Consider the following 21,495-nt stretch of genomic DNA (forward strand, 5'->3'; position numbering starts at 1 on the left):
TGGTTGATATAACTCATGAAAGCCAGATTACCTCATAAGTACAGTGCAGAGTCACAGCGTCAGGCTGAAGTCAGTCTGTGACTCGGTACCAAAACTAACAGGTCGGCCGATCAGATCCTGACGCCAACATTTAGTTTCACAGCAGAGTGAACTCATAAGACAGCAACTAACTTCTCACACGCAGAGACAGAAACCCAGACAGTGTTTGCATGGTCAGACTCAGCATCTAGCACCAGTCTGTACCTTTGACACCAGTGCCTTTCTGTCCTCTGAGTGACCGCAGCAGTTTACTTGAACTCTGACTGGTTGTGTGCACGAGTTCTGGTTGGGAAGCTGATTTCAATCATCCTGCCCAGTCTGGGTCGTAGTCGAAGCCATGACTACAGGCTGCATTCGCCCATTTACACATATATTATTATCGCACTTTATCACAGCAGTGGATCCGTCGGAGCAGTTTGGGGTTAAATGTCTCGCCGAGGACACTTTGGCTCGTAGATAAACCTGAAGCACTGACCCGACCCGTAGACAATCTGCTCGACCTCCTGAGCCATAAAGTGTAAAGATCTCATCAATCAGAAGATTGAATATTTAAATGAAATAATTGAGCTCAGTGCTTGTAGTTAACTATCAAAGAGATATAATAATAATAATATAATGGGCACATCTGGACATTGGCTGTCTCGTGTAAAACCCTGATGCATCATTTCTCTTGTAATCTTCAACATGACTGCATTTCATGCAGGTGTGATGGATTTTTCCCTGATTTCCCTTAAATGTATGGGAAACGTCACCTCGGTGAGGAGTGTCTGACTCGAGCACCCCAACAGTACAGCACACACCCAAATACACCCTGTGCCTTTGTTTTCTGTCCTCCAAAACACCTGTTACATAAAGAGTCTTGAAACCACACAGATGTGTCGTTTAAAGGCAAAGTCAGCTCCCCACGTGTACTGTCTGTACGAGTGTAGCTGGATCTGCCACAGAGTTCAAATACACTGCACACAACACGGCCTCACATACAAAGGCGCGTTTGTACCATGTAGAGATAAATCTGCTTTCTTGTGACTTGACAAAAAGAATTCTGGAGAAAACGGAACTATATTATACGGGAATGTTGTGTGTTGATCTAAATGTGAATACATGTACCAACCAGTCTGTGTAGAGATGCTTGGACACTGTGGAATCTGCCTGGTTCAGCTGCTTTACAGTGATCAGCCATTAACATATGAATATTTGTGATGTGTGCCTTTTGTTGTAACAGTAGATGCACCGACACTGGATATAAGAAAACACTATAAAGATCGATGTTGCACATTGTGAGTTGGTTTTTCAGCTGTTCGAATCCTTCTGCGATATTCTGTGGCTCCCTCAGGTTTCAGCGATGTGGAGACGGTGTGCGAGAGAACAGAGGTCCTACTGACAGATGACTCTTTGTACCTGAGTAGTGTTATTTATTGCCTTAGTCTTTGGTGAGTTAAATATTTCAGAGTATGCTTAGCACTACTTCATTTTAGCAAGAACGATATAAGCATGTGATACACGCTGGTTTTCCTCTGTTCACACAGGGTTGTGCAAACCATCGCATTTTTATCATGTTATCCAGATCTTTCTACAACCAGTCACTTTCATGATGTGTCTACCAAAGCACCTGTAGATTGCTATTGTCTCTTTATTCATCACTATTAAACATGTACTTGTACTTTTCCATGTGAGCTGCAGGATTTACAGTTGGTATCGATTAAAAATAAAAAGATATTTCTAGGCTTTCTGGATTTTATTTCACCCATGGCGACCAGTCATCATTGTGGTTTATTAGAAACATGACTTTGCTCACATGTAGACAAAAGTCACTTAATGAACCAGCTCAGTGTTGCGTCCGTTTGCACACTGAGTGCTGAACTACACAGTTCTTTGCAGGAAACAATAATTAGTAGGAAACTGCAAACGTATGCGTTGCCCCTCAAATAATCCACGATGTTTTCTTCCAAAGTTCTAAAGCTTTGACGAACCTTGTGTTAAAGAAGGCCCGTCGTGGAGTATAACTCACCTACCACCATCTAGTGGTGATAGGTATTGGGATAGGGTTACGCGATGGGTAAAATATACAGGGACGGGTGTCTGAGAACTTCCTTTCTGTCCGTGTGTTTGTAGAGTAACCGTAGCAACAGGCCTCGCTCATTACGACGAAAGGCTTCAACTGTAAACTGGATTCAATATGTAACGTTATTTGAGCTATTTTGGGGGGTTGGATACTATATCTCTGATAGTTCTGATTTCTGTGGGATTGTAAGAAGGATTTAAGGAGGACAAACTAGAGCTGTTGACTAAGCGAGAGTACATGTTGCAAGACAACGATCCTGCAGTCACTGAAGACCTGCCACTCCCTTAAGAAGAAGCCACAATGAGGACTGACTGCTTGTGCTTGTGCTGCATATTTCACTTTATTTGCACGATGACCCAAATCCGCACGCTGTCTTTCAGACTTCCTAGTCCAGCCAGCTGCGATGCCATCTCTCCAACGCCACTCTTCTTCCAGATCCCTGCGTGCTACTCAAATAAGGGAGGCATGATTAGACAACGAGCACCAGCCCTCTGAATCCACTGCCCCACCCTTCCCCTGTAGCCAAGCCTCAAACCACACACACCCCCAGAAATCTAACCAGGGAGCCATCCAGCCTAGCTTACCCCTCCCATCTGTGCTCCCGGCCTATGGACCAGCTTAGTGTTAAAAGGCTGGAGAGCCAGACTGCAGTAGGGCGTGACCTGAGCAGAGGGTGAATGGACATCCCAGAAGGTAATAGTGAAGGGAGTCGACCGCCCACTGGATTGTCCAGCATAGCAGCTAATTCCTAACCCTTAACAACTTATCTTTTATGTTTAAGCAATCTTTAGGTCACTTTTTGGAGGTCCTGAGGAGAGGTGCTGAGATGGAGCCTCCAACAGCAGCTGAGTGTAGCAGGCTAATTATTGTAAACTACTGACCTGGTGTTCTAGTCACTCACCCCACTGCCCCTGACTTCCTGCATTTCTTGGTGCTGTTGGTTTTGATCCCAACGAATATCCCCAGTTTGGTTTTGTCAGATTCAAATGCCACAATGTACAAAATGTTAATGACTGCAAATATGTGCATAGATAGAATCTGGTTCCCTTACTCCTAAAGAAGAGCAATTCATGTTCCTGGACAGTGCAACGACAACTGCTCATGCAGTGGCGTGACTTTGTGTGGGCACAGGAAGACTACCTTGTGCAAAGAACAAACACTGATACAGATGTGCGATCAGCACGATCAGAGGAAAAGTGTCTCAGATGCTTGGCTACATTCAGATAATCTGATTAAAATATTTGTTTCTATATTTCATCTGTAACGTTAAGATATTTCTTAAATACCAAAGCATGAACATGAAAAATACACTGGGTACATATTTATCAGAAGCTATATAATTGAACTGATGTGGACAGAGGTCGGAGCCAGATAACATAATCCCTGTTTATGCTTCCTTAAATCCTCGACCTCTTTGGACAGGTCTTCTGGAGATGATGCACACATGTCCAGTTCAGGGGGTGAGCTGTAGTTATGATCATTTATGCGACTCTGCTCTTCTTGCTCTGGTTCAGTGAGTCGCTTCATTCTCTCCAAAACACGATGATGAGTCATTTTGACCCGGAACACAAACTTGTTTAACCAGGAAATGAACACAACATGAGGATTAACAAAGGGTTTGTGGGTCTGCTACGAAAAAAATATGTTGCAGATACAGACTTTAATGAGCTGCAAGTAATAAAAGTGTATTTTTGTAAAAATGTTTCATTTGAGCAAAAAAAACAAACTATTTTATCTCTTTGTCTTTTTCTGGGTGTTGTTTGTTCAGGAAACTCCATTTGGAAATGTTGGTCAAAGTTGCTGATGATTGTTGGTTAGTTCACCTGTAAAGTCATTCTTGTTGTTCTGTGCAGCGTTTTGGGCCTCTGTTTGCCGCAGGTTGTGTCTCAGGTTCTTCCTCCAGTTGTTGTAGAGGAACCACAGCTATAAAAATGCACTATATAAATATTTGGTAAAGGAAAAAAACTCAGTCTTTAATATATTAATAATTATTAAAAATAAAAACAATAAATCATTAATTAATTAAAATGTGTTCTTCTTACAAAATAATCCTTTCTTTCTTTAAGATAATCTAAATTTAAGAGCACATTAAACTTTGGTGCACTTTATTTATTGTAATCTGTTTTTTATGAGATTAACTACTTTAGATTTATCTAATAATAATGTAGAACACATTTCTGTTTTTTCACATATAAACACATTTGTTCTATGTAAGCTTTGTCTTTTATCTATTGCATATATGTAGCAACACAGTACAATAGTCTTTAAATTGTGCTACATTTGTATAGTATATGCTTCGTTGTTATTTTATCTACACAAATAATAACCCACTGCTCCGCCACTGTTGGAAGCCCCTAAGATAAGCACAGATAAGAACATGTAAAAAAGAAGAAGATAATAATAATAATAATAATAATAATAATAATAATAATAATAATAAAATCAGCACGTGTTTCTGGAATGTGGGAAACATCCATGAAGATAAAACAAATGAAGTTTACCGAAAGGTCACTTATTTTTCGAAGAAAACAGGCTCTACAGCGCCGGTTTCAAACTCCGGTCCACAGGGGGCGCCAGCGGGTCAGCTGCTTTGCCGAGCAGCAGCTCAACCGAAGAAGAAGTAGTGATGGGATTTCCGGATCTTTTTAGAGAACCGGATCTTTCGGCTCGACTCACTAAAAAGAGCCGGATCTTCAGGTTGTTTTGTTGCTTTAATTAATTTATTATTAATAATAATATAAAATTATGCACAAAAAGAATTACTATTTTTTAAAAAAAGTTGTTTTATTTATATATGTTTATATATAAATATATGCGGTGGCCCCTTTTTGGACACAAAGCACTCCAAAAAGCATGTACAAATTCCAAAGCACGTACAAACGTCATAACACATTTCTAGCATTAAGTGAACTTCCAAAACAGAGCTACCCAGATCACACCAAATCCAGTCGTTGGTACTTGCTGGCTTGTGTAGCCACGAGGTAACAAAAGCTCAACACGCCTAGCGCCTAGCATTCTGGAGCACTGCCGTTGTGTTTTGTACATGTTTTGGAGTTTTTAGTGTTTTGGAGTTTGTACGTGCTTCGGGATTTGTACGTGCTTTGTCTCTAGGGGCCACCGTAAATATACTTTTATTTATTCACTCCACATAAAATGTAATAAATAAATCATATAATACAAAAACCAACTATTTACATTTCAACTTTTAAATATTTAAATGTTCAGCTTTTTCCTTTTAAACAAATTTAAAGTGAAACAACACAAAACTGCCGCACAGCAAGAAGGTCCTGAGTTCAATTCCACCATCAGGCCGGGGTCTTTCTGTGTGGAGTTTGCATGTTCTCCCCGTGTTTGCGTGGGTTCTCTCCGGGTACTCCGGCTTCCTCCCACCGTCCAAAGACATGCAGCTTGTGGGGATAGGTTAATTGGATAATTCAAATTGTCACTAGGTGTGAATGTGCGAATGAATGTGAGTGCGAATGGTTGTCTGTCCCTATGTGTTAGCCCTGCGACAGACTGGCGACCTGTCCAGGTTGTACCCCGCCTTTCGCCCTATGACAGCTGGGATAGGCTCCAGCGCCCCCCGCGACCCTGAAAAGGATAAGCGGAAGCAAATGGATGGATGGATGGACAACACAAAACACTGCAAACCACAACACAATTAAATATAAATTGAAACGTGAAAACAAAAAGAACATGCACATTCTCTGTCATATGGGCCTGCATGAATAAACTTTCTGAATCCTTTATCATCCGCAACTGAAAATAGTTGTGGATGATTACTATACCTTTCTAATGTGACGTTGTTGTCCCTGGCTCTCTTTCTTCCTCCCGCTCTGTTCCTGTGCTACTGTGAGTGTAACTACCGGCCCTCCCCCTCTGCTCAGCGCAAAGCAGAAAAAGTGCGAGAGAGAGAGAGGGTGAGAGAAAGAAAAGAAAAAACACGGCTCGCGATAATTAGTCGGCTCGCGTCGTTCATGTCAAAGAATCGGCTCTAAGAGCCGTTTCGTTCGCCACCGACACATCACTAAGAAGAAGAATTAGAAGCGCTGGATTGACCCTCTTGTTTTCTACTCGGACAGTTAAGCGTAGAAAGCAGAGCTAAAAACGGAGGAGCTCTTCTGGCATTAAAACAAACAACCGCACTAAAGCATTTAAAGATAAGTTAGCAGTTTGACAGCTAGCCGAGCAGCGGATACGAGCCGCGAGCCAACATGGACTCTTGGGTTCGCTTTAATGCCCAGAGCCAAGCCAAGGAGAGAGTTTTCAGGTGACGTTACTGACGTTTGGCACGTTGCTGGTTGAGACGCGGGATTCGTCGAGCTTGTTCATTTCTGCTAATGTGATAAAACCGTCGGCTGGATGTTGCAGACTGAGTTCCGTGTTTGAAGCGGAACTTTTATCTGCTCAGTAGGAGCAGCTCTTCCTGCGCTGGTTTCAAATCAAGCGGCCTTAAGATGCCAGCTGCAGCTGCACAGAGTAGTTGAGTTTGTTAAGCGCACTGCTTTCCGTCCTGGAGACGTGTGTGTCTGTTGATAATGACTGTGCGTTGTGCGTTCACAGGGCTGCACAGTATGCTTGCGCGCTGCTCGGATCCACTCTGCAAAATGACGAAGCAGCTCAGATCCGCAGAACTGTCAGTCAGCTGGAGGCACACATGAGTCTGACAAGAAAGTGTGAGTAAAACAGCCAGAGCGAGTCTGAGTCGTTTCCACGTACCAAAGCTTAAGTGGGACTGGTGTTGGTTCTTCCACAGTGCTACGCCTGGGCAACTCCGTGGAGGCCCTGGAGGCCGCCAAAAGGGCCATACACCTTTCTGACAGCGTGCTGCGGCTGTGCCTGACCATCAGTCACCTTAACAGAGCCATGTACTTTGCCTGCGACAATGTGCTGTGGGCGGGAAAAACCGGTCTCATCTCCAAACTCGACCAGCACAAGTGGAGTCAGAGATCTTTCAGGTGTGTGAGGAAGAAATACATGCAGGACTGGTTGTGTAAACAGTGTCATGTTGCTCCACAGATCAAACTATATGTACATCTACTGATCGCATTGAGGGCCTAAAAATCCTCCATGCCGTTCATTAGCAACATTATGTTGTATTATTATAGGGTCTTTACACTATAAAGCACACTGGGGGAACTGTTGGTGTGATTTGGCGCTGTATAAATACAGCTGAACTGAGCTGCCTCCCCAGTGAGCCTCTGGTCCCTTACAGCTGTCCCTGTTCAGCTTTCTGGAAAACCTTTTTCAGAACTAATCAGAACTGTGTGGTGAAGTGTGCAGTTATGGCAGCCTCACCGAGGTTACAGAGTAAGTCAAGCCATTGGACAGAGCGACTGCACAACCCTACAGCCGCAACATAGTGACCTGACAACCTGTCATGTAAGCAGACAACAGATACAAAGTAGCGCAGGATGAACCTGTTAATGAGAAGCAGTGGGCTTAATCCAGTTAATCGAGTGCTTCCAATTATGAAGGCTAAGTAACTTGTTGTTAGACTCAGGTTTCGGTTTGCAGCTCCTTCAGTCCACATGTCTAACATGGCACTCGAGTGTGTAAGAATACACCAGACATTCCTCTGTGAAAGTGTCACTGAGGCTTTTAATTTGAAAGTACTTTAAGCGCTCATAATAAAAAGGTTCAAGTCTGTTTACTGATAGTGGTAACGAACCTGTTTCAGAGGACATGCGGAGCTTTAAACCAGAGCTGGTGTGATGCCTTTGTGTGGGAAATTAAGTCATGGTATTTAACTCACCTGTGTCCACTTCCAGCAGTTACCCACAGGGCTTTGAGTTTGCATCACATGCACTCAAAGCCTGATTTGAAGTGTGGTTGCAGTCATCTTCATATCAGGGTCACAAAGGAATCACAGTTATCTTCTAGTGATTGATTTCAGGTAACTGAAATTTAAAATTGAGTTAAACAAACTGTGTGGTTAAACCTGCAGGTACTACCTCTTTGCTTTGATTCTGAACCTGACCCGAGATGCCTACGAGCTCCATCTCCTCATGGAGCGCGAAGCACGTTCCACAACCAGCAAACAGCCATCCTCCCCCAGCATTCCTCTGCCACCTGACCACCTTCCCTCTTCCTCCTCACCTGCCACACAAGCCATGGGTTTTGGCTGGCTCTACAGACAGCTTCATCTGGTGGGGACTGTGCTGTACAGCAACCCGCCACTGCTGTTGGACCTGGTGAAGAACAGTTGTGATGTCTTCATCCCACTGGACCGGTTGGGGATTTACCCTACAGGTCCAGGCTTTGTCGGGGCTTGTGGCCTGGCCTCGTCCGTCCTGTCCATCCTCACCATGGTTCACCCCTGGCTCAAGCTCAAGCCATAAATTGTAAGACTTGGAGGAGATATTCATTTGAGGACTAGTAAGGATTGAGAAAAATCTACTCGGGTTAACAAAATTTATTTCCCCCTGATTCTACACAAAGCAGTCCTGACTGCAGGAGCTGTAGTACTGCCACCATGCTGTGTAATCGAGTTCCTTCAAATCTCTTGCTACAGAAAAGCTGAGGAGTTTCTAAAATGCTAAACCAGTTTCACATATTACTTCAGACCTGCATGAACACGGTTGTTTGGCCTTAGATCACATTGCTGCTTTAAAGCCCTCGCTTCCCTCATGTGAAGTAAACCATGCTAGTTGCTGCCGTTCTGCACATAACCATCACATCTCCAGCTGTCTATGACCGTGTCTGTAACAGAGTGTAATCAAGGCAGTACTGTCTGTTGATATCACTCCAGAACGTGTGATTTCTGCCCTCTGTGTTTAAAGTTTTTACATCATGTGATTTTACCGCCTGCTCCCAGCAAGTTTGTGTTTTAGATATTCTGTTTTTGAACTACTAAGTGACTTAACTACTGGAGAAATAAATCCAAAGGAATTTGATTTGTCTGAATCACTACAGTAAAGTGTAACAACACTACATCCAGTTTCGTACAACATGGATCTGGATCTATTGCATCTGTAACCAGGGTTAAGATTCCACATGAACTATTAACAGTGTTTGTGCAAAGTCAGGCCAACATCAAGAATTAGTCTTCTCATGCTGATGAAAGTTGTGTCAGATGTGTGTTGAACACATCAGTTTTATAAGTAAATATATTTATAGGTGCTGTTGACACGACGTCACCAGTAACAACACATCCAATCCACACATGCAAAGAAATTAACTACAGATGTCCAGAAATGAAACGGGGTAAAAAGTATTGAACACATGAAGAAAGGGAGGTGCAAAAAGGCAGGACAGTCATGACTAGGGATGGGTACCGGTGTCCGGTGCCATGATGGCACCGGTTCTGACATAAACGGTAGTAACCAAACCGAAAAGCAGCGCACATTTCGGTGCTTTTTTTTCCTGAGCTGTGATACACTTCTAGCCAATCATTTTACGTTTCCGAGGATAGTAGGCGGGGCCAGGTACATACGTTCTTTTAGAGCAGAGCTACAGATTAAAAATGTCCAAGGCGAAGCGGTCAAAGTCTGGCTGTACTTCACAGCAAAAGATGCAAACTCAGCAGCAACAAGTGCTTTAAGCTGATACTGTGATACTGTCAAAGGAGGTAACACCTCCAATCTGATGAAACACCTGGCGACACATAGCGTTTTTTTTAAAAGCCCAGAAATGCGCCGTATTTGATAGCTTGCTGCGAGACCTCACACCGAGCACATCTACTGCGGGTGGGTTGCCTGTTATGCAACATCCCCCAAAAACACGAAGAGCAGAGTCCTGGCCCCTAGCCCTGCCAGTGTAGCAGAAATGATGAGGATGATGATGCAGCAGCAGCCGTTCTTCTCTGCGTGAGTAGCTTAATGTTGTTCGTGTGTAATTTACGTTGAGTAGGCTAACCACGTTATTACATTAATGCATGTAAGGTGAACTAGCAAACATCATCATAGCTACATGCAGCTGTCCTCTTGTTTGATGGCAGATGCTCCCTTCACCCTGGCCAAAAAGGCTAAAATGACCAAAGAAAAAGTGGAAAACAGTTAAACATGAGAGGTTTAGGACAAAGTTTGTGTTTTTTCCATTGTTTAAGCACTGCTTCCAGCCAAGAGTGATACCATATATGCCCCATAGCTGCAGAAAAGGCTAACATTGTTATCTTTTTACAAAAACCAGCTGAACATGAGAGGTTTTTGGACCAATTTTGTGTTCTCCATTCTTTAAGCACCGGTTTGAGCACCGGCACCGTTTCAAAAGTACCGATTTGGCACCGGTATCGGATAAAACCTAAACGATACCCATCCCTACTCATGACACCTGCAGAAATGAGAGAGTCAGGCTGGTTGGCCTATAAATGTCTCATTACCAACGTGTCACACAAGAAACATCTGATGATGGGTGAAACGACTGAGCTCGCAACGACCGTCGCAACCTTATTGTTGCAAAACATTTCGACGGCATTGGTTACAGAAGAATTTCCAAACTACTGACAGTTCTTGTGAGCACTGTTGGGCCATAATCTGGAAGTGGAAATTCCACAATAAAGTGTGCCGCAAGCTTCCAGAGTGAGATGAATTATCAGAAAGGTAGTCGAGGAGCTGAGGAGAGCAACAGGAAGACCTGGAATCAGCAGAAAACAAGTAAAGCTCACTGTTTAAAGTTTGCTGAACAACATTTAGACACACCTGTGAAATACTGGGAGGATATAGTCTGATGAGACCAAAACTGAACTCTTTGGATGCCGTAATGCACACATGTTTGAAAGGCGCTGCATATCACCCCAAAAACACCGTAGCAGCAGTGAAGCCTGGAGGTGGGAGCATCAGGATGTGGGGCTGTTCAGCTCCCTGCACTGAAACGCCTGACAGAACTGAAGGAAGGATGGAAACATTTACAGAGACAACAAAAATTGCTGCCATCTATCAGGATGATGAAGATGAAACTGACGTCTCAAACCACGCAGCTGGTTTCACAGAAGGAAAATAAAGCATGGCCCAGCCAATCAGCTGACCCGAAAGAACCAAGTCATCACCAACAAAGGCTTTTGTATATGTATTAAATACATTTCAGTGACCATGTTCAATGTTTTCCCTGTGTCATTTATGGTTTGATTGGATGGGTTGTTCCTGACATCTGGTGGGAATTTTATGTCACATTGGTGATGTGTTCAGTACTTATTTTACCCACAGAGTGTGAGTGTGTGTGTGTTGCATAGATTTCACTTCCTACAAGTTTAATTGTAATGAGTGAGACGTGTGACCAGACCTGCGTGTTAATTCTTCCCAGTTCACCTTCATCTTTGCAAAGGACACAGAAGACTCGGCAAAACTAGAAATAAGTTTATGTCAACTGTTACAAAAAGGAAGTACAAACAAAACCAACATTACCATTTATATATAAAAAAGAAAAAGAAATCAGGGACACGAGGGGACCAGTGACTGTCGTACGAACTCTGCTGCTGGTCTTTCAGAGTGGTCAGGCTGAAGGGACGATAAATTACCCACGTTCACTGTGGAAGAAAACAGAGCGAGGTCGTGTTTGTCAGAACGAACACAGCGATGAACATTTTAGCCATATGATGAGAAGACTCAGCTCTTTAAGATACATGCAACTGAGCATTCATCCTGCAATGCGGTGGATGTTGGTGATGCTCGAACCTCTTCGTCACTCCTGTGTCTCCATGCTCTCGTCCTCTCCGTCCCCTCCTTCCTCCAAAGCTTCATCTTCCTCCTCCTTCCTCTCCGGAGGTTTCTCGTAGGCTTTCTCTGAGGGAGTCACGATCACGCCGTCCCATGTCGACATCTCTGTTGCTAGGTCTGCAGAAACACAATATTATTTTACAGCGGGTACAATTGATCAATCACAGCTCAGCATGAGATGCTGCTGTTCAGCCCGAGTAGATCCTGAGTGATTTTCTGAAAACTTGACCTCTGACCCTGACCTTACGGTTGAGGTCACTGAAATTCAAACATAGCAAGAGTTTCAGCGGCTGTTCCTACGGTGGAAATTTTAAAGTCCTAGACTGCCTTGTCCTCGAGTCATCATATTGTTGTCCACAGCGCCCAGTCTTCCCTGAGCAGCCTTTCACAGTGTAGATGTGTAAGAAAAACAAACGTTACACTCTTTGAGTCCCGTGTCAGTGTGTACACAGTGACTGCACCCAGTCACGAGGGTAAAAATGCTCATTCTAAACTGGGATTGTCCCAGAACACTTCTCTTTGCCTGGCTCCTTCACCTTTCATGCTGAAATGCACACTTATTAAAATAAACCTGCGTTCGTTTTAAATTAGATTCAATAAACTACCAGGCACACCGGTCACTGTTTCATTGTGTGTTTCTGGGCTGGTCTGTGTTACATTCTGTCAGGCTCTGTAGCAAACACGCGTTTCATCACAGTGGCTTTGTAGGAAACATGCAGTTAGATTACATACATTTATGAGCAACTGCAAAGTCCAAGATCAATTCAAACAACTGTATAAGATGAGCTTATTCAGCCTCAGCGTCACCGCTTTGTCAAACTGTGCCTGACAGGAAATAATCCAGAAACCACCGAGGCTCAGATTTTGAGAACATTACAGTTTAGCATCTTTTTCAACTGAAAATATTTGGCTTAAAGTTCAACTTTGTCAATATCTGTTTAATCCAATAAGATATTCTAGTTTGTATGAAGTACACAGTCACTAAAACCTGTTACCACAGAGTCAGCTATCAGACTGGTTAAAAAGGGGCAAGCTGACAATTACATGCAGTCTTTTTCTGATAAGATGAATTAACTGTGATAAACCTTCATGATGTATCGTCTACATCACCAGAACCAACACATTTAAATCAGCCCTGCCAGTTATACCAACTGCAGACAGAATGATGCTCGCAGCTTGGTGACGGCTGCCATGTTGCAGCTTGCTGAGGGACGTTTAACCAAACATTAGTGGAGGCATGTGTACATCTGTGAGCCTGTGTGTATAATTCTGACCCTTTATGGGCTTTCCAAAATAATCCAAACAGAAAATCCCAAATAAATTGTTGTGTAACTAAAGATGGATGCTGTGCAGCACCGGTCCAGCCTAGAAAAAGAGTCTTTAAAAGCCCAAACTTACAGTGACGTCCATTATGAGTGCATTCTGTCCATAATATTACATAAACACGCAGTTATAAATATGGACACTGACGTTATTTAGAATGTTTATCAAATATGAATACGGTCTATTTACACAGGTGTTCACAGATGTTAGATGAAGGTGACTCCATGTCCTGACACACGATGTGTGCATTTGCAGTGTGTCCTAGAGACAGCTCAGCTGTAACGTGTGCAATTTAAACTGAGAAATCAGGTGTTTGTTCATTTAGCCCATAAACTATAGACTACATGTTAAGGTACAGAGAACAATGATGTTATCTTACAGCTGGCATCGCCCTCCAGACCGAGGATCTTCCTGTAGCCTCCGTGAGACAGCACCCTCACCAGAGTCTGAGCGGTGAAGCACACCATGTCCTGCACAAACACACCTGCAGTCACATCCTCGCTCAGAGCTGAATATTCTGTATTGTGTTGAGTGCGACATAAACATGTTTCCAGTTCCACAGACAGGATTAAGCTTGGCACAAATAAGAAACGTGACCTGCAGGAATAAAAAGCACTGAGCAGATCTACCTGCTGTTCTAGAGTCATGACTGTGTGCACTCTGAAGTTTCCACTTTCACAGGGGTCAGTGATGCCCACAGAGCCAGGCAGAAAGAGACCAGCAGCCAGCATCTGCAGGCAGCGCCTTCAAGAACAACAGAAACATTTCTTCCACAGCGACTACAAAACAGAGTGCAATCTTAGCAGAGTGACGACTGACCTGTAGGCCACGTTCAGAGACAGAGGCTGCCTGGAGGGGTTGTTCATCACTGCAGAGTGGCCCTAGAGAGGGAATACTCACTGCTTTATAGGGCTGCCACAAACGATTATTTTGATAGTCGACTAGTCACCGATTATTTTTGCGATTAGTCGACTAATCAGATCATCATCCGTTGGACGTAAAACTACAGCTTATTGCACCAGCAGCATCTGCTCTTATATAACTATCATTAGCTTACAGCTTTAAGTGTTTAAGGTGCTAACTAAAAATAAAGACAAGATGATAGTTTATTCAATTTTAATGAAATTTGCAGATTGTTTCGGTGAAGTTTAATAAACTCCTTGCTATCTAAAATATAACAGGACACCGGAGTAAATTCTCGAGCATCTCACACTTCTGATAATCAGCTGTCTGCTTGACGTTTATTCAGCTGTGTAAAAACTATAACTTTAATCTCAGCCAAACAGATTTACTCAGGAACAAATAAAATACTAAAAAAAAAAGCCAAACAACAACATTTTAAGTTATCTAAGTGACTTATATATGTTTAACCTGAGTAGCGAAAGACGGCGGTGGGTTTGAAAACAATTTGCGGGGAGTCCGGTGTTCTCAGGGCGCTAGTGACCTAGCCCCCGGCTCGCTAACGAGCTAGTGGGTAACAGACGTCTCCGAAAACGTCGGAGCGCTTTTGAAAATATGTGGTGTCCTGATAAACTGAGCAGATATTTGAGGTTTACACAGCTACATTCTCGCCTGAAAATATGTTAAACGTTTATTTTGTGACCCAGAAAGAATAATAAGAGTAACATTAAAACTAACTAGCTGCCGCCATTGTTGGAAACTGCGCTGGGCCGCGCTATGAATTCTGGGACACAGCTGCTTCTTCTTCTTCTTCTTCGGGGTTTAACGGTAGCTGACATCCTTGTACATGCAATGCTGCCATCTTCTGTTTCAGTCCGTTATTACACTCTTAAATCCTGCTACTTATTCCTGCGTCTTTCAGGATCTTACAAAGCTTCAAACGACGCGTCGACTATTAAATCAGTCGTCGACGATTTTGATAGTCGACGTAATCGTGACTAGTCGACTAATCGTGGCAGCCCTACTGCTTTATGGAACAAACCAACGTTTAACGTCCTTCCAATAAATAAGGACGTCAGCGTTGTGGACGTGGATTATTTATTCACTCAGGACATCATTTATGGAACTTACCAGCAGATCGAGGATCCAGGGCGTCAGGGGTTCGAATCCAGGGAAACGCAGCCTCAAGTCTTTCAGCAGGCGGATCAATACTTTGACTCTAAAGATCAGACGTGAAACAAACCAAGCTCCAGTGAGCTTATTTGTATTGTTACTGTGAAAGCAGACCAGGTAAAATACGACTTTTCCTCACGTTGACTGAGAGGCGTTCTCCTCAAACCAGCGAGCGTGACGGATGGCAGCGAGGGCACTCTGCAGCACCTTGATGTCCACTGAGGAGACAAGAAACAAAAGACATTCCTTTTTTTTTAAACAACCACAGCGCTACACGTTTGTACCAAGACTGGCCCACTGTGCACATTTGTGTCTCCAGACCAGATCAAAAGTCTCACAGTGCAGCTCGGGGTCCAGTTTGCGCAGGTTAGGAGGGACCGTGGTGATGAGGATCTTCACTGTAGCATCAGCTGAACTGATCTCGAAGCCAGTCTCATTGGTCAACATGGACAGCACTGAGAGGAGGAGTCAAACACTGTGTCAGGCACGTTTTACAGCTGCAAGGCTGAGAAGCACTTGGTTATAAGCTCTGGTCACTGTCACAGCCAACAAGTCAAATGACTAAACCAAATGTTTTTATCCTGAAAAAGAAACATTTACTAAATCGAATTTGAATGAAAACTCTGAACATTTAGGACATGACACGGTCAGAGCAGGACTCGCCCACAAACGCAGCTATTCAAACACCACACGTCTGTTTACCTTCAGTAGGGTCTTGTGTGCGAAGCGTCTCCACTACTTTGTTACCGAGGGCAGCCACAGCCTCCACTGTAAAGAACAATGACCCTCAGAGCGCGACACAAAGGGGGCAAGAACAACCCACACAACAGCAAACAGTGCCAACAGGGTTTATATGAAATAGCGACCGATACAAAGGTTTTAGAAGCCCCGCCTTTCAGGTTGTCTCTATGAGCAACATCACACTGATGGATGGCTCAGAAAGTAACACCTGCTCAAACTGAGGACGGTCACATACATCTGGTTACAGCCCAAACTACATGTGGCTCAAAACCAAGACTGAAACCTGGTGCATTTGTTTTTATGGATTTAAAATAAACAGATGAGACTTTATCACCATAGATTCTTTAATAACGGCAAACAAGTTGCCAAATTATCCAAGTGACAAGAAGCAGCACAACGTAGAGCATTAAAAAGGCTTAGAAGTGATGTCTGTGAAGGTTCTCAGTCATCCAGCTCATCGCAGTTTAAGGAGCTTGGAAAGAAAAGCGTCTGGACTTCTTCAGGTTCTGAAGCTTCTTCAGTTCTAAGAGAAATTGGTGGAGAGTCCCAGGTTTGAAACCCTACTGGGGGATCTGGGACTTTCCACCAATTTCTCTTAGAACTGAAGAAGCTTCTCAGATGAAACGTCTTCAAGAAACCTAAAGAAGTCCAGATGCTTTTCTTTCCGAGCTCCCAGGCTGGTGTGTGCCTGAGCAGCAACTTCTCTTTGGACAGTAACTGTGCCATAAATTACTCACATGTAGGGAGAATCTTGAGGATTACAACCAGGTCAGCAACATTATGTCCGGTCGTCATGGTGCCCTTCTTGTAGGAACCCACCTGACGCACCTCTTCAATTTGCTGCAAGTCGACACATACAAGATTACTGACACGAAAGCCATTATTATTATTATTATTAATTAGCTTATAATATAAATATGAAATCTGTCTAGAGCTGGGCGATAAGATTTTTTCATATCACGATATGTTTTTTTCATTTCAGGCGATAACGATATCTATCACGATATCAGCCAAATAACTATATTTGTAAGATTTAAATGTGCCGTTGCTCACAAGTAAAATGTGAAATAATCAGCAGCTTGTTTTTATTTAAATATTTATTTCCCATAATAAGTTCAACAGGGTAGATGTACTTAAGGAACATGAGACTTTTTCAGATAAATAAAGGCAAATATTGCAAACTACACAAAAGGCAGCCGCTAAAGCGTTTAAGTTTCAAAATAGAACAAACGAAACAGACTAAACTGTCAATTCCACTTAGAAACAAAATATTAATTCTAAAAATAAATCTTAGTTTGTTTTACAGAAGATCAGACAAAACTGACTAACTTTTGTCAATATCAAATAAACTGAGAACTAAAAGGAAATTCTCAATCTCTCCTTGTTGTATAGCTGAGCTTTTCAAACAGTTGTAACAGTTACTTTAGTCTGACAAAAGCCGAATGATGAATTAGCGCTTCCAGTCAGAGACTGAGGCTACGTCCACACGTACACGGGTATTTTTGAAAACGGAGATTTTCCGTTTTCGTTTTAAAAAATAATCCCGTCCACACATAAAGGAAGAAATGAAGGAAAACGCTGCTATGAACATGCCAAAGCAGCAGGTGGCGCTAGATTCCTAACCGTGCAGAAATGTTGGCCAATCAGAAGTCTAGAAGCCTCGGTGGGAAAAAGTAAACAAAGCTGGGGCATAGAAGCAGAACCGAGTCGTATGTGTGGAGGGACAGTAACTGTGTGTATATGTAAGCATTTAAACACTGCAGAGAGTAGAATTAACAGTATTGTAGAAATTCATTTCACCGAAACAATAACGTGGCGCACAGTGTGACGCATGCACCAGTTCATTGTATTTCCAGACTTGCTTTCGGCACAATTTACAGTGCACGCTACTCTGTTTTTTGTCAGACTTGAAATAGCCGAAATACCTTCAAACTACGGAGCTTCTATGGCTCTTCCGTTCGACAATCTCTCCGGCGTTGGAACCATCATCTGTTTTCTCTTCGGTCACGCTCGGTTGATTTTTCTAGTCGGCACACTCATTTCCTCCATTACCCGGGCGGTACGGTGGCTGGCTGCTTCCCAAACAAATACACATGTGCGGATTGGCACTTGTGCTGTACGTAACAAGTCACGTGACGCTGCGGCTGTGATTGGTTCGGCTCTGCGCTACTTAATTTGGATTGGCTGTTCTTTTTTTTTTTTTTTTTTATTAAGAGGACAAGAGCGGCGAGGTCTATCGCAATAGTTAAATTTTTCTATCGAGAAAAAGTTATATCGCGATACATATCGTTATCGTTCTATCGCCCAGCTCTAAATCTGTCCAATGGAAATGAAGCTGTATAGTGCACAGAGCACTGTTACTGCATTCAAGTGATTCAGTGTTGTTTCTAAACAGTCTTGATGTTTCAGCTCTGAGAGAACAGCTGACACACACCAGCGACACAAGCAGCGCGTGGACTTCACTGAAGCCATTACGACTCAATCGCTCATGTTCGACTCACCACTTCAAAGTTGCCAGGTGCAACAATCAGGTTGTCGATCACATTGTTGATCTTTGTGACCAGGGACAGGATGGAAGACTGACGGACAACGAACAAGGTTTGTGTAAGTGAACTTAAACAGCAGGTCAGGTGCACAGCTACTGGGTGAGTGCAGGCTCACGGACTGACCTGCTCCGCAGGGGTGGGGCTCAGGTCCTGGTTCCTTTTCAGCAGACACTCACTGAAAGCCGTCTCATCAGGTGCAGGCTTCACTCTGGGGAAGGCCATCTCACACTTGTGACAAACAACAGTCTGCTTGAGTACTTGCCTTTAGAACCACTCTATACTATTATTATACACTGACTGCTGGCTGACGTCTTGCTGCTTTGTAATTTGCTGAAGTGTCTAATTCCCACCACCACACATACTTACCACATAAAAGTCGAATGGGATGTGTGGGACAAATGGCCGGTACCTAAACAAAAATAACGTTTAGTTAACGTTTGGTTCAACAGCATTGCAGCTGCAGGGTCTGTATCTCTGGCTACACAGCAGTGTTAGCGGTTTTCATTCCAGTTCCCGGGGTTGGCAGTTAAAGCACAACATTCAAGATTTCATAGTTCTGTTGTCTGAGAACAGGAACAGAAAAATGAAGCGTAGAGATTTCAGCATTTACATTCTGACACATTGGTCTGTGTAGTGCAATAAGCAGAGGGACAGGAGCACCGTACAGCGTGTGTGATGATGGTGCTGTTGGAGCAGCAGCATGCGGGACTGCAGAGAACTCACCCCTGGACCAGTCCCCCGCGGGCCCCGAAGCGGCCGCCTCGGCCTCTGCCGCGGTCTCCTCTGGACACAAACACAACACAGCTGACGTTAGCGCGTGCACGAGCCACGTTTGGCGACTGAGCCAACATGTAACGATGCTGTGATGTAATGACTTAATGTAGAGACTAATGCACCACATCAGCGCTGCTTCACTGAGCGTCCCAGCAGGGTAGCTATTAGCCACAGATGCTAACATATGTGCACTACTGTAGCCTTCCCTACACCGAGAGAGCTCCTGCAACACTCCTCGGACTTTTGAATTCATTGAAAGAAAAAAGGAAACAGCGAGCTTTCAGACAATACACGCCACTGGCTTTAAATGACGACGCCACTAACTGGCTGTGTCAGGCACTCAGAGCTAGCTTGTAGCACAGGTACGAGGTAAGAACTCAAAGACTTGATAGTACTCGACTTAAAACACATTGGCCAACGCGCTACACTCGGATACCTCATTGCGTACGACGTTTTGATTATTGTACGTGGAAAATCTCAGAGAATTGTTGAACGTCCCTCTGTGGACCGGCTCCTCGCTGCTGCCTGTTAGTCGTCGGCTTCTTCTGTTAAATGGGCGGCACACTAAGCTCAACACTGCCCTCCACAGGACATCTTTAGAATCACACTGCGGCTGGGATTCTAACAATGTAGACCACAGGTGTCGAACTCCAGGCCTCGAGGGCCGGTGTCCTGCAGGCTTTAGATGTTTAGAGGTTTGACTCCTTATGAAGGAGCGTCCAATATGCTTACAGCCTCTACACCCTGAGGTTTGCTTTGCTTGCTTTGTGATCTGTTGTCTTGCTGTTCTGTGTAATGTCATGTACTGTTTTGCTGTTCATATGACTCTGTTTAATAAACTGTTTCCAGAATAATCTTTTCTAGAGGATCTTTTTTGATTTTAATGGGATCTAAAACGCAGGATCTGCACATCATTGGCTGGATAAGGTTTTCATGTTGGCTTCAAAATTTGCAACCCAACAAGTGCACCATCACCTACACCACTGCCGGGGAATCTTATGCTTTCCTCCAGCGCACAGCAGAATAAAACCACCAGTTCATTGACTGGATGAGGTCCCTAGCCCAACAGTATGTGGAAGGCAAGAAAGTCTGGGTCCTCCAAGGACAGTCCTCTCAAATGCATGTCAAAGAAACTGGACCCACATTACTCGGGACCGCTTTTCATTGAAGAAATCATTAACTCTGTGGCTGTGTGCCCCAAATTGCCGACCTCCATGAGAATACATTCCATGTATATCAGTTGAAGCCAGTATCTTCCAGCCAGTTGTGACTCCAGTCTACATGTCAAATATCTTTGGGCAAAACACTAACCCCACGTTCTCTGACACATCCACTGGAGTATGAATGTGTGTGAATGTTATATAAACAGCACTTATGTATCCATATAGAAAAATGTACACGTATGAGTTGGTGTGAATGAGGCAAATTAAAAGCACTTTGATAGCTCAGAGTTGAAAGTGCTAAATAATAACCAGTCCATTTACCATCTGATGTTCCTTAGTGAGCTGTGCAGTTGTCATGGAACTGAAGATGTTCAAATATTCGTTCCTTTTAGCCTTTGAAAATCTGTTGTGACTTAGTCATATGATTTTTTTATTAATAATTTATGTCTTTCTGTAATTTATGCAGAAATTGCTCATGCTTGCAGCTTTCTAAAGTGACATATCAAATATTACTTTCATATGTAAAGTTATTACAAGAAAAGGTGAGATGGAGTATGAATTACAAACTCTGTGTAAGCAGTAATCTAATCAAAATGAAGCTAACACCTGTGAGACTTCATCAGAGGTGCAAATATTACAGTTGATGCTATCGTGCCAAAATAACTCAACACAGAAAAATGCCTAAATGTGTTTTGTATTTTATAGCATCTCACACCTTTGAACCTGTGCAAAGACTGATGCTGCTCAAGTGAAACGTCTCTGCTCTGAGGCATTGTGGGAAATGGAGTTATTCAGTTAGTGCGATTTAATTGCGTTTAATTAAGTTTTGGAAGCGAGACAGCAAAGGTAAGACAGAATTCATGCTAATGTTTGAAGAGTGGCGGAGCCAGGAAGGTGTCAGTGAGGGGCCAGGACGGAGCTGTAATCATTTCAGGTTGGCAGACATGTTTCAAATAAAATACACGGCTATCTCAGCACCGAAACCACAGACCTGTACAATGTTTGAATGCAGGTAGTGGTGGAGAAGATAAAATAATATTTGGTATAGCAAACTTTTTTTTTCCATATTTGTGCGGATAAAGTAACAAAGAAGCTTATGCTGTACTAATGTGGCCCCGTTC

At 43.3% G+C, this 21,495-nt stretch overlaps 2 protein-coding genes across 2 annotated transcripts; one reads left to right on the forward strand and one right to left on the reverse strand.

The window, feature by feature from the left end:
• Positions 1-6,123: 6,123 nt before the first annotated feature.
• On the forward strand, positions 6,124-8,978 carry pex11b (peroxisomal biogenesis factor 11 beta). Its single transcript, XM_085376938.1, has 4 exons — positions 6,124-6,371; positions 6,665-6,777; positions 6,858-7,059; positions 8,049-8,978. Exons 1-4 carry the CDS (start codon positions 6,316-6,318, stop codon positions 8,440-8,442), a joined length of 765 nt encoding a protein of 254 aa, XP_085233064.1. The 5' UTR covers positions 6,124-6,315; the 3' UTR covers positions 8,443-8,978.
• A 2,421-nt stretch (positions 8,979-11,399) lies between these two features.
• On the reverse strand, positions 11,400-19,744 carry ilf2 (interleukin enhancer binding factor 2). Its single transcript, XM_085377331.1, has 15 exons — positions 19,648-19,744; positions 19,161-19,220; positions 18,804-18,846; positions 18,561-18,665; positions 18,393-18,470; positions 16,629-16,731; positions 15,853-15,918; positions 15,489-15,605; positions 15,290-15,368; positions 15,109-15,196; positions 13,897-13,958; positions 13,707-13,821; positions 13,457-13,547; positions 11,713-11,871; positions 11,400-11,564 (listed from the first exon to the last, which is right to left on the reverse strand). Exons 1-14 carry the CDS (start codon positions 19,650-19,652, stop codon positions 11,720-11,722), a joined length of 1,164 nt encoding a protein of 387 aa, XP_085233457.1. The 5' UTR covers positions 19,653-19,744; the 3' UTR covers positions 11,400-11,564; positions 11,713-11,719.
• Between the last annotated feature and the right edge of the window lie 1,751 nt (positions 19,745-21,495).

This window comes from Diplotaxodon limnothrissa, linkage group LG18 (genome assembly GCF_057381915.1).
Source record: "Diplotaxodon limnothrissa isolate DT_005_m linkage group LG18, D_limnothrissa_male_GT1.1, whole genome shotgun sequence".
In the NCBI taxonomy this organism is placed as follows: domain Eukaryota; kingdom Metazoa; phylum Chordata; class Actinopteri; order Cichliformes; family Cichlidae; genus Diplotaxodon; species Diplotaxodon limnothrissa.

Coding starts and splice junctions, on each gene's coding strand:
- pex11b (XM_085376938.1), top strand. CDS start 6,316: ATGGACTCTTGGGTTCGCTTTAATGCCCAGAGCCAAGCCAAGGAGAGA. Junction 6,372..6,664: donor GCCAAGGAGAGAGTTTTCAG/GTGACGTTACTG, acceptor GTGCGTTCACAG/GGCTGCACAGTATGCTTGCG. Junction 7,060..8,048: donor TGGAGTCAGAGATCTTTCAG/GTGTGTGAGGAA, acceptor TTAAACCTGCAG/GTACTACCTCTTTGCTTTGA.
- ilf2 (XM_085377331.1), bottom strand. Junction 18,847..19,160: donor CGCGGGGGACTGGTCCAGGG/GTGAGTTCTCTG, acceptor ATTTTTGTTTAG/GTACCGGCCATTTGTCCCAC. Junction 18,666..18,803: donor TCCCATTCGACTTTTATGTG/GTAAGTATGTGT, acceptor GTTTGTCACAAG/TGTGAGATGGCCTTCCCCAG.